Source organism: Oncorhynchus tshawytscha, linkage group LG21 (assembly GCF_018296145.1).
Source record: "Oncorhynchus tshawytscha isolate Ot180627B linkage group LG21, Otsh_v2.0, whole genome shotgun sequence".
Lineage (NCBI taxonomy): Eukaryota > Metazoa > Chordata > Actinopteri > Salmoniformes > Salmonidae > Oncorhynchus > Oncorhynchus tshawytscha.
The window spans coordinates 18,835,188-18,852,356 of NC_056449.1; the positions used below are offsets into that span (position 1 = coordinate 18,835,188).

General features: G+C 40.8%; 1 protein-coding gene across 4 annotated transcripts in view; it reads left to right on the forward strand.

Annotated features, from left to right (window-relative positions):
• The first annotated feature begins 484 nt into the window (after positions 1–484).
• The window catches only part of ldb2a (LIM domain binding 2a), a 108,762-nt gene continuing 92,077 nt past the window's right edge, over positions 485–17,169 (forward strand). For all 4 annotated transcript variants that reach the window (XM_024383139.2, XM_024383140.2, XM_024383141.2 and 1 more), the window contains exon 1: positions 485–747. In XM_024383139.2, the coding sequence (XP_024238907.1) occupies positions 616–747 (132 nt within the window). In that variant the 5' untranslated portion in view covers positions 485–615. The remainder of the gene's footprint in view (positions 748–17,169) is intronic.

Consider the following 17,169-nt stretch of genomic DNA (forward strand, 5'->3'; position numbering starts at 1 on the left):
CGTCTGGGCCGGCAGCCTTGCTCAGTGTATTGAGTGAATTGGCAGTAGTTATTTCCATGTTACTCTAAATAGAGTATATTACAGTTTGTAGAGTTAAATATAAACACTGAATAGAGTAGAAATAACTCTGAATATTGACCTCTGCCACAAGAGTAATTTTGACTCTTTTTAGACCGGGACCAAATGTTATCTTTTGTAGAGTATAATTGTATTCAATCTGAGTAAAATTTACTCAGTAAATTTACTGTGTGGTAACAACAAAAGTCCCCAAAGCAAAAACTGTCTGATCAGAACTGGAGTCGACTCCAATACAAGGATAGAACCAGGAAACTACCCTTAGACTGGAACCATGCAGCCCTCAAACCCGTCCAATGACCATGCGCTCCCCCTCCCTCTCTCCTACCCTGCCTTCCAGTCCCCCGTCCCTTCCTCCCCCTCCCCCTCCCCATCCTCACCTCCCCGCTATAGCAGCGAACTAGTCAGCCCAACGTGCAGAGTAGCTCAGCCTTGTATAGCGGCTGGTACCACAGCGCTTTCAAGAGCATCGCACTCCATGTGCGTTGCGTGGATGTTGAAATTGCGCTGTGCAGCTTGTTACCGCGGCAAGAACTCAACATGTCGAACCCTCCCAACGACCCGTTCTATTCCTCCCCATTCGGACCCTTCTACAGAAGGCACTCGCCCTACATGGTCCAACCCGAGTATAGGATCTACGAGATGAACAAACGACTACAATCTCGTACAGAGGTGAGTTCTGTTCAGTGTATGCTATGAACGGGGTTGTCCTGTTAATTAAAGGTGTTGGGATGTTTGTTTTGGGAGTAGAAATTGAAGTGTTGCGGCACAGGTTCTCGTGCTGTTCGGGTCGGCTCAGTAGTTTAACCTGGAAAGTGGTTATATTTGTAAATACAGATGTGTTAATGTTGCAGGTGTGTCCAACCTTCCAAGTATGTCATATCCATGTTAGGTGTAGTTTTTTATTATCCTAAATTACATGAAAGACAGATCATTTGACGTAACATTTTCAAGGAGAACATTTTTTTTATTTGGATAGGGCTATCATGTAAAATGACTGAGCAAGGAAATATGTTCAGTTCAGTGAGTTTTGGTTTCATATTTCACTGATATTGGAAGATTCCTACATTTTTTTAAACAGTAGGCTAGAACACAAACACTTACTAAATAGATCATTAGTAACAACAAAATGTATGTTTGTTATTTTAGTTGTCAGGTTGTCTTTATCAGTTGTCTTTATCAGTTCAATTAAAGTTCGATTAGGAAAAATTATATTTTTTCAAAACATGTAAGAATTATGTACTTGGCCATCAATCAGGTTTGCGCCACCTTGGATTTGGGTCACTTCAACTGAAGTATCAAATATTGAACATGACAGACTGATGGTTAAAGACATGGATTTAGAAGTAGTTGCTTTGATACATTTGTTTAAAAAGTCATACATGGGTATGTTTGCCAATTATAATGAACAATCACAGTAAAAGCATGCTGTTTTAGAATACAATTGAAGCAGAACAGTCCCCATGTCTACTTGTTATGGGTATGGCTGTCATGACTGGCATTGCTGCCCGTATGTTACGGTTCAAAATACTGGGTTACACTGAATTAGCATTATGCTAAATGATCAAGAATAAGATGTTCTGAGAAGACGTCAAGTTGCAAGCATTTGACAGTGGTTGGCTTTAAGTCTGTTCGGCCATTTGGGGAATTGAAGAGAGAACCAAGAATCTACTGACTTGACTTCGTATTTTAAACTTGAACACCAGTTTCACAGTTGATTTTAAATATCACCATTGTTTTGTCCAACTGCATTTAACTCGACCACTGGGAATTTTAATCGGAACCACAGTAAAGATTGTGATTGATAGATATTGGTTATGTCTGTAAGAATGGTGATAGAAATGGGTTATATCTGTAAGAATGGTGATAGAAATTGGTTATGTCTGTAAGAATGGTGATAGATATTGGTTATATCTGTAAGAATGGTGATAGATATCGGTTACATCTATAAAATGGTGATAGATATTGGTTATATCTGTGACAATGGTTGAAAGTAATGGAGCAAGTAATAATTGTGTAAGTACAATGTAAAACAATCAATTTGACTATTACAATTGAAATTAATTTTACTCAATTCACTCAGTGAGTTCAATGGTTATGCTTTACAGTGTAGATGTATACTTTCCTGTGTATAGGGGTGTTGCAACTTTAAGAAGACCAAGGCAATGTTGCAGAGATGCAATGGCACACCATTCATGAATTATTCAACAGGAGTGGTCCAAGCCCCAGTGGACTTCCACTCCTGTAGCCTACCTCAGATACCAAGCCTGCAACAACTCCCAGGAACATACCCTACACACCACCAATATATATATATATATATATATATATATATATATACTGTCATCATATATATTTCAGCCATAAAGGCATTAAATATATATTTTGTTTGCATTCATCTTAATTTCATGATGGATTTAATGGGGAAAATCAGGGTAATGACAAAGTGTTCTACATGCATGGAGATCAAAAATGGCCCAGATAATAATATTTTGGGGAACTTTGCATTTTGAATCTCTCAACCACCACCAACAAAAGAGGCAGAAACAATAGAGATTGTTTATGAAAACTAAAGGACTTTATTCGTGAGATTCATCTAAGTTGGTTATTATTTTTTAGCCTTGATTGTCATGTTTTATAAGATGGGCCATTAAATGAAAATAGCTGAACAGGACTTGTGTTTGCGTCCCAAATGACACCCTATTCCCTTCATAGTAGTGCACTATACAGGGAATATTGTGCCATTTGGGACTCAGCCCTGAATATGTGTCTTAGACTTGTTCTTTAATATTTCATCCGACATCACATCCTGCCAGCTGTTGTGGAAGCATTTCCTGTCTAGCTGATGATGTCCTAGTTGATCATTTTTTTAAAAACATCAAGAATTGCTCAATTGGATGGGTATAGGTTTTTTTGGTTGTCTTTTCAGAACAGTTATGTCATTTTCCTGTCAGGCTGATGAATCATGCCAAACACTATTCAGTAGAAGGACTATATGGCTTGTAGAGGAACATGTCAAGTTGCCTACAATTCATCAGCCTTTTTATCTACCATCTTTTGTATTTAGAAAAGGTAAAAAGATATACAGTGATGCCAACCATTTTGAATATGTTCTCTACCAGACAGAAACCATTATGATGGGTGTGCCTATAGATTTGTTGATTGGTCTGTATTGATGTTTGTTGTTGAGTTACCAACCCCAGACACATGTCTGCTGGGATTCAGTTTTTACATTAAGTTGTTGTTGGCGGGCAACTAATATGAGTCACTAATGTCCATGCACTGCCCAGCTGATGAGAATAATTTGGCCCAGAGAACAGCAGTTGCTGCAGCATTACTTTGAGTCTCGGCAGCAATGTTGAATCGTAGTGTCTTTGAACCTCAGTAGCATCTGTTTGACATTATGGAGCTGTTTTAGACAAGTAATAGTTGTGTTGTTTTTTCGGTAAACTATGCTATTTTGCTGGATGAAGATCTCATATGTTACTTATGTATGCATACTTTAAGGTTGTTGATGCAGTAAACATTGCGGTATGCTATATGATGAAGTTTATATAAACTATTAATCACCTGAAGTGATATCAAATTAAGTTCAGTTTCTCAAGCATGTTGCTGAGAAGTCAGCCTATTCAAAATGAACCTGTTAGATGACAATCCTCAGTACATCTTATCGTACAACATTTATGACTCTTAATAGATTCAGCCCAACTGTTAAATGCTGTTTATCGCTGTTATCATATTGGTGTTTTTCATCCCTGATATAATCCCATCAGGTTCAGTCATATAAAACATAAATGGATTTGAATAAACATCAATAAGTCATAATAAGCTTACAGTTTCTATTGTATCGTCTTACATTCATAATCTCTGTTTTTGTTTTTCATCATTATTATTTTTGAATGAACAACTGTAGGTCATACTGTAAACTGTATTAGGAATCCACTATGATAGACGACTGAACGTTTACTAACGACTAAACCCCATCACTTGTTCTTCAACACACGGCTTGCCATTGTCCTATTCCCTTTCATTTTACACAGCAAACCTTTTCTGACCTACCAGATGGGTTGGGTTAAATGCATTCAGAATACATTCAGTATTCAACTGTCTAGGTATCCCCCTTTCCCTTTCCCAATCAAAACAGCCTTTGATTGTTATGTGACCGTATAGGTACGGAACGTACGGTTCGACCGCATTGATTATGGACCGTTGCTCAGGGGCCACTGTCTTCCATATGAAGCCTCTCCACACACTCACACACTGCCGTGATTTAGGGGTTGTGGGGGAATCTGACACTTAAGCGGATATGCAAATGAGGAGTCGGATTACCATACAGAGGAGGGGTCTGCTCGACCTCAGCCGCTGTAAGCACATTAGCGTAGAAGTCATTAATATTCAGCGGGAGAGTGAGGGATGAAGCATAACGCTACGAGTGAGAAACTATAGGTGAGAGAGAGAGAGAAAGAGAGAGAGAGAGAGAGAGAGAGAGAGAGAAAGAGAGAGAGACAGAGAGATAGACAGAGAGAGAGAGATAGAGAGAAGAAAACAAAAGCACTTTAGTGGTAGCCTCATTTGAACCATCCTGATCTCGAGAGCTTACATTCTGTGTGTAGCTTAACAGAATGTTTGTAGCAAAACAGAATGTAAGATTGCGAGATCAGGATGGTTCATACAAGGCTACGTGAATGGAGGGTGCTAGAATAATATCGGCCAGCATGATCTACTGTGTTCAGTTTGGAATGCAGTTATGTGAATTTAAAAGATTCACCTGGATTTAGCCAGTGTGCCCAAACCTTAGCACTCCTGAGGTGGATTGAGGTAAATTGGGTTTAGTGAAATCAAATCATTTACTTTTCTGTTGACTGACTGCTGGTTGACTGACTGTCTATTTGTTATGTAATCAGGTGGCCTGTTCCAAAATCAGCCACTAGTCCCTTGCCCCCTGTTCCCAATCCCTAGTCATTTGTGTAGATCTGAACGGATTGGCTACTGTATAAGCATTAAGGCAAAAAGTCACCCCTCCCAGTCTATCAGAGTGTGGGTTATTACCATATTGCTAATTCTTCTCAGATCTACATTATGTGCCCAGTGGTAGGGGATAGGGGTCCATGTGGAACTGAGCATTAGGTGATGGTTGTCAGTACATTGCTTTAGGCTACTGTACACTGCACTGTCCCCATCTGGGAATGACATTCTACCTTTTCTCTGAGTTAGATCACTTGCATCACTCCATGCAAGGGAATTCCCAATATGTGGAAAACTTGCTCTGTTTACATGTGATTTGAGCAGCACATAAAAAGGACACAAAATCCAATCCTAGGTAAGTCCTTCAGTACCTAACTGGCCTGAAATGGCCATATACCACCTTAAACTACCTTAAACATTTTCAACCTGGCACCCAAGTTAGAAATTCTGTGTTTTCTGGGTACCCAAGTTCAGGAAAACATGCCCCCTTTTGGGGCACTAAGTTTCAGAGTTAATTTCCTGTAATTCTACACATTTTGCCATGGGGCGTAAAGAAAATGTATCTGTTTTAATGCACGTTTTCTGCAATTCTACACATTATTCCATGAGGCGGAGAGAAAATTGTGCAATAAAAACGAAATTATAATGAAATTCTACTCATTTTGCCATGGGGCAGAGATTTCTTTGCTGTTTTACACCAAATTTCCTGCAATTCTATCCATTTTGAGATGACCTATGCCATGCGAGGGGTTGAGTTAAATGCAGAAGACACATTTAAGTTGAAGGCATTCAGTTGTACAACTGACTAGGTATTCCCCTTTCCCTTTATTATGATATCTGAGTGAGAGTGACTTAACAAAATTAATGGGGACCCCCTGGAGGTGGGTGGGTAAGTGCCCTGCGTGCCCGGGTTGGTATTCGGCCATGAGTACTTCAAGTTTAGATAGCTGGCTAGACTAACTTACAAATCTACAAAAGGGTAGCTGGCATGGCTAATTGAGTGACTGCTGGTGACTGACATAACAAGTACATACATACATACATACATACATACATACATACATACATACATACATACATACATACATACATACATACATACATACATACATACATACATACATACATACATACATACATACATACATACATACATACATACATACATACATACATACATACATACATACATACATACATACATACATACATACATACATACATACATACATACATACATACATACATACATACATACATACATACATACATACATACATACATACATACATACATACATATGTCGTGTCTTTACTGTCATTAAATTGAAGACTTATAGTTTTTATAAAAGATTCTCTGTAATTAGTATTACGCGATCAACTGATTGATCATGTAACTGTAATTAACTAGGAAGTCAGGGCACCAAGGAAAAATATTCAGATTACAAGGTTATAATTTCCTAATATAACCTTTCAGATATTTTCATATCTGATCCATAGTCTTCTGATTAATGAATTATTTACTTAGTCTCATTCCAAATGTCTTAAATTGTTGGTTGTCTGCACGAACCCAGTCTTCACTATGAGTCATCCATACATCAATTGTCTTAAATCATTTATTTATTACTAACTAAGTAATTCACAGAAATGCATAAACAAACAAACAAGGTAAATGTGTTTACAAGAACTGATAGGGAAATGTGCCCTAGTGGGCTAAACCGGCATCGCGGCTTGTTAGACAAAAGGGGAAGTGGGGGTCGACTAAGAAGTCACTACAGAGTGATAATTATAACAATTGAAATGCTAATCCTTTGCACATGAACACTCACTCATTCGTTGTCATTGCAGGCAATCTCAATGCTGTGCGTTACAGGGTAGACATCCTCCTCCCTCATGTGGTACACTTCCTGCAGGCTCATCCTGACATGACCCTCCAGCATGACATTGCCACCAGCCATACTGCTCGTTCTGTGCATGATTTCCTGCAAGACAGGAATGTCAGTGTTCTGCCATGGCCAGCGAAGAGCCCGGATCTCAATCCCATTGAGCACGTCTGGGACCTGTTGGATCAGAGAGTGAGGGCTAGGGCCATTCCCCCCCAGAAATGTCCGGGAACTTGCAGGTGCCTTGGTGGAAGAGTGGGGTAACATCTCATAGCAAGAACTGGCAAATCTGGTGCAGTCCATGAGGAGGAGATGCACTGCAGTACTTAATACAGCTGGTGGCCACACCAGATACTGACTGTTACTTTTGATTTTGACCGCCCCTTTGTTCAGGGACACATTATTCCATTTCTGTTAGTCACATGTCTGTGGAACTTGTATATGTCTCAGTTGTTGTGTGATAATATGTTTATTAACAGTGATAATATGTTTATTTTTTTTGCTGAATTTATATATATATATATATATATATATATATATATATATATATATATATAAAAATTCTCTGACATGTTTTCGACCCACCATTAACATGTCTGCGACCCACTTTGGATTGCCACGGATACTTTAAGAAATGCTGTCACAGACAAGTGCATATCAAACTTGAACAACTGTGCTAATCAATCAGACCTGGGTTCAATACTATTGGCCGTTTGCTCTAGTCTACCTGAAGTGGGCAGGGTTTGCAGTTTTGAGATCCTATTGGTCCTTTAAGACAGGCAAGCTCAATTAAGCAATCTAATCGTAAAATCTGAATCTCTTAGTCTTAAACAGATAAAGCTTTTAAAATTATTTCAAATAGTATTTGACCCCAAGACTGATGCTAATCCTTGATCCCATAAAATAGTTACATGTCTAACTCCAAAAGAAAAGGTTTTGCCCAACACTGTGTTGGTCCGACTAGCCGGAAGCTTGGACAATGGTCCCACCTTTTTCCTGTCACTTTCCTACAGTTCCCATAGTCCCAACCAGGGTATAGATAAGAGACAGGGACCTATTCCATTCACTTCCTGTTCCATTTTTTTCAGTTTGATGGATTTCTTTACTTCATGATCATAGTGATGAATGTGGATGATGTATTGTATTGCTGAGGCCATATAGGCCACAAACATAGCTGTCCCTAATTGATTGTAATTTAACTTGTTAGATCATTACGGATAGCATACAATTGTATAAGGCAAATTATTCTCTATGACATATTAGAGATTAGATGATGACCGTTATGTGGAATGGCCATATACAGGTGAGGTAATTGTCAATGTGTCAGAAGACCACACTGCTGACTATTCCCTCCAGAAACATAAGAAAAACATATGAAGACAGCTTACAGCTGGAGTTAAATGTATTGGCATTATCACTAGGCTCTTCTTCACTGACTCAAAACAATGTACACTGATTTCAGGAGATCAGCTGATGAACTACACACTATACCAATGTTACCACAATACTCACAAAGCGAAATGAGCAAAAGTGGCGTTGAGTTTGATGAGGCAACCAGCTGCGTGTTTATTGGTCCAATTAGTGAATGCTGATGTGTTGTCTAGGACCCACTGATGCATTGTGGGTAGTGGCCATCTGAAAGCACAGTGGCTTTTCAAGGACACAGCATTTCTCTAGAATTTGCATAATGTAAGGATAGTATCCCTAATGCACCTACAATTCCTGTTTGTTACTGCTTTGTACCACGGTAAACAGCTTTAGAAAAATATATCAGCATTGCTAACTGTACAGGCATACGGAATTCAAGTACATTATAATGCACCATTCTTAGTATAGTTTGGATAATGGAAGTATCTTTTCACTTATCATACTGCATGGACTTTAGAAATGTACACAACCTTGAAAATGTCTCTATGCATCACCACCATGTTTTTCACACATTTAAAGGGGAATTCCGCCACTTTTCAAACTCCATCATCTCCAGCACTAAGTCAGTGTCTACATATGTGAAAACAGCGCATTTCTATGATCTGTGGTTAGAAAGATAAGACAGCCCCTAAAAATACTTGACTATCTACACTCACTTCCGTCATCATGAAGTGCTTTGAGAGACTAGTCAAGGATCATATCACCTCCAACCTACCTGACATCCTAGACCCACTCCAATTTGCTTACCGCCCCAATAGGTCCAGAGACGACGCAATCACACTCACACTGCCCTAACCCACATGGACAAGAGGAATACCTATGTAAGAATGCTGTTCATCGACCACAGCTCAGCATTTAACACCATAGTACCTACAAACTCTTCATTAAACTCGAGACCCTGGGTCTCGACCCCACCCTGTGCAACTGGGTCCTGGACTTCCTGACAGGATGCCCCCAGGTGGTGAGGGTAGGAAACAACATCTCCACCCCGCTGATCCTCAACACTGGGGCCTCACAAGGGTGCGTTCGAGGCCCTCTCCTGTACTCCCTGTTCACCCAGGACTGTTAGGCCATGCACGCCTCCAACTCAATCATCAAGTTTGCAGACAACTCTACAGTGGTAGGCTTGATTACCAACAACGACGAGACGGCCTACAGGGAGGAGGTGAGGGCCTTCGGAGTGTGGTGTCAGGAAAATAACCTCACACTCAACGTCAACAAAACAAAGAAGATGATCGTGGACCTCAGGAAACAGCAGAGTCCACATCGACGGGACAGTAATGGAGAAGGTGGAAAGTTAAGTTCCTCGGCGTACACATTACGAACAAACTGAAATGGTTCATCCACACAGACAGCGTGGTGAAGAAGGTGCAACAGCGCCTCTTCAACCTCAGGAGGCTGAAGAAATTTGGCTTGTCACCAAAAACACACAAACTTTTACAGATGCACAATTGAGAGCATCCTGTCGGGCTGTATCACCGCCTGGTATGGCAACTGCTCCGCCCACAACCGTAAGGCTCTCCAGAAGGTAGTGAGGTCTGCAAAACGTATCACCGGGGGCAAACTATCTGCCCTCCAGGACACCTACACCACCCGATATCATAGGAAGGCCAAAAAGATCATAAAGGACAACAACCACCTGAGCCACTGCCTTTTCACCCCACTATCATCCAGAAGGCGAGGTCAGTACAGGTGCATCAAAGCTTGGACCAAGAGACTGAAAAACAGCTTCTATCTCAAGGCCATCAGACTGTTAAACAGCCATCACTAATATTGAGTGGCTGCTGCCAACATACTAACTCAAACCTCTAGCCACTTTAATCATGAAGAATTGGATATAATAAATATATCGCTAGTCACATTAAACAATGCCACTTAATATAATGTTTACATACCCTACATTACTCATCTCGTATGTATATACTGTACGCTATACCATCTACTGCATCTTGCCTATGCCGTTCGGCCTTCGCTCATCCATATATTTATATATACATATTCTTATTCATTCCTTTACACTTGTGTGTAAAAGGTAGTTGTTGTGAAATTGTTTGATTACTTGTAAGATATTACTGCATGGTCGAAACTTGAAGCACAAGCATTTCGCTACACTCGCATTAACATCTGCTAACCATGTGTATGTGACTCATACAATTGATTTGATTTGATTTGACTATGGTGTCCAACTAATCCTTTAGCGAGCCCAAATATCTATCCTCACTATGGTATCCCACTAATGCTTTAGCTAGCCCATAGATCTATCCTCACTATGGTGTCCCACTAATCCTGTAGCTGGCCCAAATATCTATCCTCATTCTGGTGTCCCACTAATCCTTTAGCTAGCCCATAGATCTATCCTCAATATGGTATCACACTAATCCTTTAGCTAGCCCATAGAGCTATCCTCACTATGGTGTCCCACTAATCCTTTAGCTAGCCCAAATATCTATCATCTCTATGGTATCCCACGAATGCTTTAGCTAGCCCATAGATCTATACTCTCTATCCTTTAGCTAGCCCATAGATCTACCCTCACTATGGTTTCCCACTAGTCCTGTAGCTAGCCCAAATATCTATCCTCACTCTGGTGTCCCACTAAACCTTTAGCTAGCCCATAGATCTATCCTCACTATGGTATCCCACTAATCCTTTAGCTAGCCCATAGATCTATTCTCACTATGGTGTCCCACTAATCCTTTGGCTAGCTCAAAGATCTATCCTCACTCTGGTATCCAATTAATCCTTTAGCTAGCCCAAATATCTATCCTCACTATGGTGCCCAGATCTATTCTCACTATCCTTTAGCTGTCCCATAGATCTATCCTCACTATGCTGTAGTGATTATGGATCTATTGGCTAGCTAAAGGATTAGTATGACACAAAATCGTGGATAGATCTTATACCAATGTGTTTTCATTAATTGAATTCCCTTAATATATTTTATGAGAATTTGTAAGATTCTTGTTTGCATAAAATAGACGGAGACCAGTCTTATCAATAATAGGGAACATAATTTATTCTCGGAGCGTGCTGCCACGTTACCACAAGCAACAGTTTATATACAATAACATGACGTCATTTCGTTGCTCCTAAAATTAATCTCCTCCTCCAGACCGGGACAAAGGGAACTTTAAAAGTTAATTCTGAGTTCATTCTGACCCCCTAGCACATACACAGGACACACAACACAACTGAATTAACTTTTGAGTCCTCACCATTATCGATCACCACTTAGCTGACAGTTCTAATTAACAGAAAACCTAGGAATGCACTCACTGCCTTATCTAAAACACCCCAGAGCTCAGTTTCGTCAGTTCAACCATAGGTTAACTACCTTATCTGTTTACTTAATCCACAAACCATTCCTTTCTTCCTAGTTGGAATGGTGTTCATTAACTTTAATTACTCCTTGTCCGTGTCACACAATCCCTTCTTATGAACACATTTTGTTAATCAGATATAATAAAACATAGTATAAGTTTACTTAGTTACAGTTCCATTTAAAATGATTTGTTCAGTCATTTAATCATAATTTTCCTAACACTATCCTTTAGCTAGCCCATAGATCTATCCTCACTATGGTGTCCCACTAATCCTTTCAGCTAGCCCAAAGATCTATCCTCACAATGGTGTCCCAATAATACTCTAGCTAGCCCAAAGATCTATCCTCACTATGGTGTCCCACTAATCCTCTAGCTAGCCCATAGATCTATCCTCACTATCCTTTTGCCAGTCCATAGATCTCTCATCACTATAGTGTCCCATTAATCCTTTAGCTAGCTATAAATCTATCCTCACTATCCTTTAGCTTCCCCGTAGATCTATCCTCACTATGGTGTCCTGCTAATCCTCTAGCTTGCCCATAGATCTATCCTCACTATGGTGTCCTGCAAATCCTCTAGTTTGCCCATAGATCTATCCTCACTATGGTGTCCTGCTAATCCTTTACCTTGCCCATAGATCTATGGTGTCCCACTAATTATTTTGCCAGCCCATAGATCTATCCTCACTATCCTTATGCCATCCCTTAAATCTATCCTCATTATGGTGTCCCACTAATCCTCTAGCTAACCCATAGATATATCCTCACTATGGTATCCCACTAATCCTTTAGCTAGCCCATAGATCTATTCTCACTCTAGTGTCCCACTAATCCCTTAGCTAGCCCATAGATCTATCCTCACTAAGATGTCCCACTAATCCTTTAGATAGCCCATACACCTATCCTCACTATGTTGTCCCACTTTTCATTTAGCTAGCCCATTGGGCTATCATCACTCTAGTGTCCAACTAATCCTTTATCTAGCCCAAATATCTATTCTCACTAATGCTTTAGCTAGCCCATATCCCGCTCACCAACCAATTCTGAACTCACCAACCAAGAATTCATCAAATGGGACAAACACCAAAATGAGACTGCATGCAGAATTCTGCAAAAATATCCTCCTTGATCAACGTAAAACATCAAATTATGCATGCAGAGCAGAATTCGTCTGAACCCGCTAATTATCAAAATCCAGAAAGGAGCCGTTAAATTCTGTATCCACCTAAAAGGAAGCGATTCCCAAACTTTCCATAAGAAAGCCATCACCTACAGAGAGATGAACCTGGAGAAGAGTCCCCTAAGCAAGCTGGTCCTGTGGCTCTTTTCACAAACACAAACAGACCCCACAGAGCCCCAGGACAGCAACACAATTAGACCCATCCAAAACATGAGAAAACAAAATGATGGTTACTTGAGACATTGGAAAGATTTAACAAAGAAGCAGAGCTTCTAGAATGCTATTTGGCCCTAAACAGAGAGTACACAGTGGCAGAATACCTGACCACTGTGACTGATTCAAACTTAAGGAATGCTTTGACTATGTACCGACTCAGTGAGCATAGCCAGCAAGATTTGTGACCTGTTACCATAAGAAAAAGACAACCAGTGAAGAACAAACACCATTGTAAATACAACCCATATCTATGTTCATTTATTTTCCCTTTTGTTACAATACTGTATATAGACATTTTTCTTTTGGAACTTCTGTTAGTGTAATGTTTACTGTTAGAATTGATTGTTTATTTTGCTTTTGTCTATGATCGACTTCACTTGCTTTGGCAATGTTAACACATTTTTATTTTACTAGGCAAGTCAGTTAAGAACAAATTCTTATTTTCAATGACAGCCTAGGTTTAACTGCCTGTTCAGGGGCAGAATGACAGATTTGTACCTTGTCAGCTCGGGGTTTGAACTTGCAACCTTCTGGTTACTAGTCCAACGCTCTAACCACTAGGCTACCCTGCCGCCCCGTGGGTGAGAGCATGAATGAGAGAAAAATAGAGAGAGTGTGTGTGAGAAAAGGAGAGGGGGGGGGAGATAGTGCCTTGTTGACCCTGGTTCTACTCTCACTCCCTGAAGGCCCCTCACAGGACAGGATTATCTGCTGAGGTCATTCAGCCTGCTGAGTGTGACTAATCAGAATCGGTCTCACACACACGCGTGCAAGTACTCACACACACACCGAAAAGAAATGCACAAAGCTTTAGACAGCCATGCAATTTCTCTCTCTCTCTCTCTCTCTCTCTTTCTCTCTCAATTCAATTCAACTCAACTCAATTGAAGGGCTTTATTGGCCTGGTGCCTACCTGCCACTAGGCAGATAGCCTAGTGGTTGAAGTGTTGGGCCAGTAACTGAGAGGTTGCTGAATCGAATCCCTGAGCTGACACGGGAAAAATCTGTTGTTCTACCCCAGAACAAGGCAGTTAACCCACTGTTCCCTGGTAGGCTGTCATTGTAAATAAGAATTTGTTCTTAACTGACTTACCTGGTTAAATAAAAAATAATATGTTTACATTGCCAAAGCAAGTGAAATAGATAATAAACAAGAAAAAAATGAACAGTAAACAATACACTAACAACAGTTCAAAAAAATAAAGACATTTCAGACTTTTCATATATATATATATATAATTTCTTCACATTTTTCCATTTATATTTTCCAACGGGGCTATAATTTTTTTTTTTTCTCGCCTTAGTAGCCTTGTTTCACTGCCAAAAATGTAATTATTATGTGCAAAAGGGAAAATAAATATGTTTAATATGGTCATACATTTAGCAGGAGGTTAGGAAGTGTAGCTCAGTTTACACCTAATTTTGTGGGCAGTGTGCACATTGCCTGTCTTCTCTTGAGAGCCAGGTCTGCCTACTGTGGCCTTCCTCAATAGCAAGGCTATGCTCACTGTCTCTGTCTCTCTCTCTCTCTCTCTCTCTCATTCTCTCCCCCCTCTCTCTCCCCCTCTCTCCCCCTTTATCTCGATCTCTCACTCTGTCTCTCTCTCCCTCTTACCCATCCCTTTCACTCTGTCTGTCTGTCTCCCCCTCCCTCTCCCTCAGTCAACTCCCTCTCTCTCTGTCTCCTCTCTTTCTCCCTCTCCCTCAGTCAACTCCCCCACCCCCTCTCTCTCTCTCTCTCTCTCATTCTCTCTCTCTCTCTCTTTCTCTCTCTCTCTCTCTCTCTCTCTCTCTCTCTCTCTCTCTCTCTCTCTCTCTCTCTCTCTCTCTCTCTCTCTCTCTCTCTCTCTCAAACATTTCTCAACCAGCTCATCCAGTGCTGTCCCAGTGAGTCACGTGTGTGACCATTGTTGTTAGTTCAGGTATTCCCAAACTGGGGTACGCGCTATGCCGTCTGGAGTATGCCAAATAAAATGTGATTCAAATTTTTTTTAAATGAGAAAAAACAACTTTTCTGATATAAAAAAATAAATAATTTCTTCACCTTGTTCCATTTATATTTTCCAACGGGGCTATACATTTGGGTTTTTTTCTTGCCTGAGTAGCCTTGTTTCACTGCCAAAAATATAATTAAACCATCTAGTGTTCAGCGAAATAACAACACAATGTCAAATAAATGCTCATTCCGTTTGCTCGAAAATTGATGAATGGTTAAAAAAAGTAAGGCTATAGAGACACATACAAGAGCTGCAAAATCTGGACCCCTACAAATCAGCCGGGCTAGACAATCTGGACCCTTTCTTTCTAAAATTATCTGCCGAAATTGTTGCCACCCCTATTACTAGTCTTTTCAACCTCTCTTTCGTGTTGTCTGAGATTCCCAAAGATTGGAAAGCAGCTGCGGTCATCCCCCTCTTCAAAGGGGGGGACACTCTTGACCCAAACTGCTACAGACCTATATCTATCCTACCCTGCCTTTCTAAGGTCTTCGAAAGCCAAGTCAACAAACAGATTACCGACCATTTCGAATCTCACCATACCTTCTCTGCTATGCAATCTGGTTTCAGAGCTGGTCATAGGTGCACCTCAGCGACGCTCAAGGTCCTAAACGGTATCTTAACCGCCATCGATAAGAAACATTACTGTGCAGCCGTATTCATTGATCTGGCCAAGGCTTTCGACTCTGTCAATCACCACATCCTCATCGGGCAGACTCGACAGCCTTGGTTTCTCAAATTATTGCCTCGCCTGGTTCACCAACTACTTCTCTGATAGAGTTCAGTGTGTCAAATCGGAGGGTCTGCTGTCTGGACCTCTGGCCGTCTCTATGGGGGTGCCACAGGGTTCAATTCTTGGACCAACTCTCTGCTCTGTATACATCAATGATGTCGCTCTTGCTGCTGGTGAGTCTCTGATCCACCTCTACGCAGACGACACCATTCTGTATACTTCTGGCCCTTCTTTGGACACTGTGTTAACAACCCTCCAGGCAAGCTTCAATGCCATACAACTCTCCCTCCGTGGCCTCCAATTGCTCTTAAATACAAGTAAAACAAAATGCATGCTCTTCAACCGATCGCTGCCTGCACCTGCCCGCCTGTCCAACATCACTACTCTGGACAGCTCTGACTTAGAATACGTGGACAACTACAAATACCTAGGTGTCTGGTTAGACTGTAAACTCTCCTTCCAGACCCACATCAAACATCTCCAATCCAAAGTTAAATCTAGAATTGGCTTCCTATTTCGCAACAAAGCATCCTTCACTCATGCTGCCAAACATACCCATGTAAAACTGACCATCCTACCAATCCTCGACTTCGGCGATGTCATTTACAAAATAGCCTCCAATACCCTACTCAACAAATTGGATGCAGTCTATCACAGTGCAATCCGTTTTGTCACCAAAGCCTCATATACTACCCACCATTGCGACCTGTACGCTCTCGTTGGCTGGCCCTCGCTTCATACTCGTCGCCAAACCCACTAGCTCCATGTCATCTACAAGACCCTGCTAGGTAAAGTCCCCCCTTATCTCAGCTCGCTGGTCACCATAGCATCACCCACCTGTAGCACGCGCTCCAGCAGGTATATCTTTCTGGTCACCCCCAAAACCAATTCTTTCTTTGGCCGCCTCTCCTTCCAGTTTTCTGCTGCCAATGACTGGAACGAAGTACAAAAATCTCTGAAACTGGAAACACTTATCTCCCTCACTAGCTTTAAGCACCAACTGTCAGAGCAGCTCACAGATTACTGCACCTGTACATAGCCCACCTATAATTTAGCCCAAACAACTACCTCTTTCCCTACTGTATTTTATTTATTTATTTATTTATTTATTTTTGCTCCTTTGCACCCCATTATTTTTATTTCTACTTTGCACATTGTTCCACTGCAAATCTACCATTCCAGTGTTTTACTTGCTATATTGTATTTACTTTGCCACCATGGCCTTTTTTTGCCTTTACCTCCCTTATCTCACCTCATTTGCTCACATCGTATATAGACTTGTTTATACTGTATTATTGACTGTATGTTTGTTTTACTCCATGTGTAACTCTGTGTCGTTGTATGTGTCGAAGTGCTTTGCTTTATCTTGGC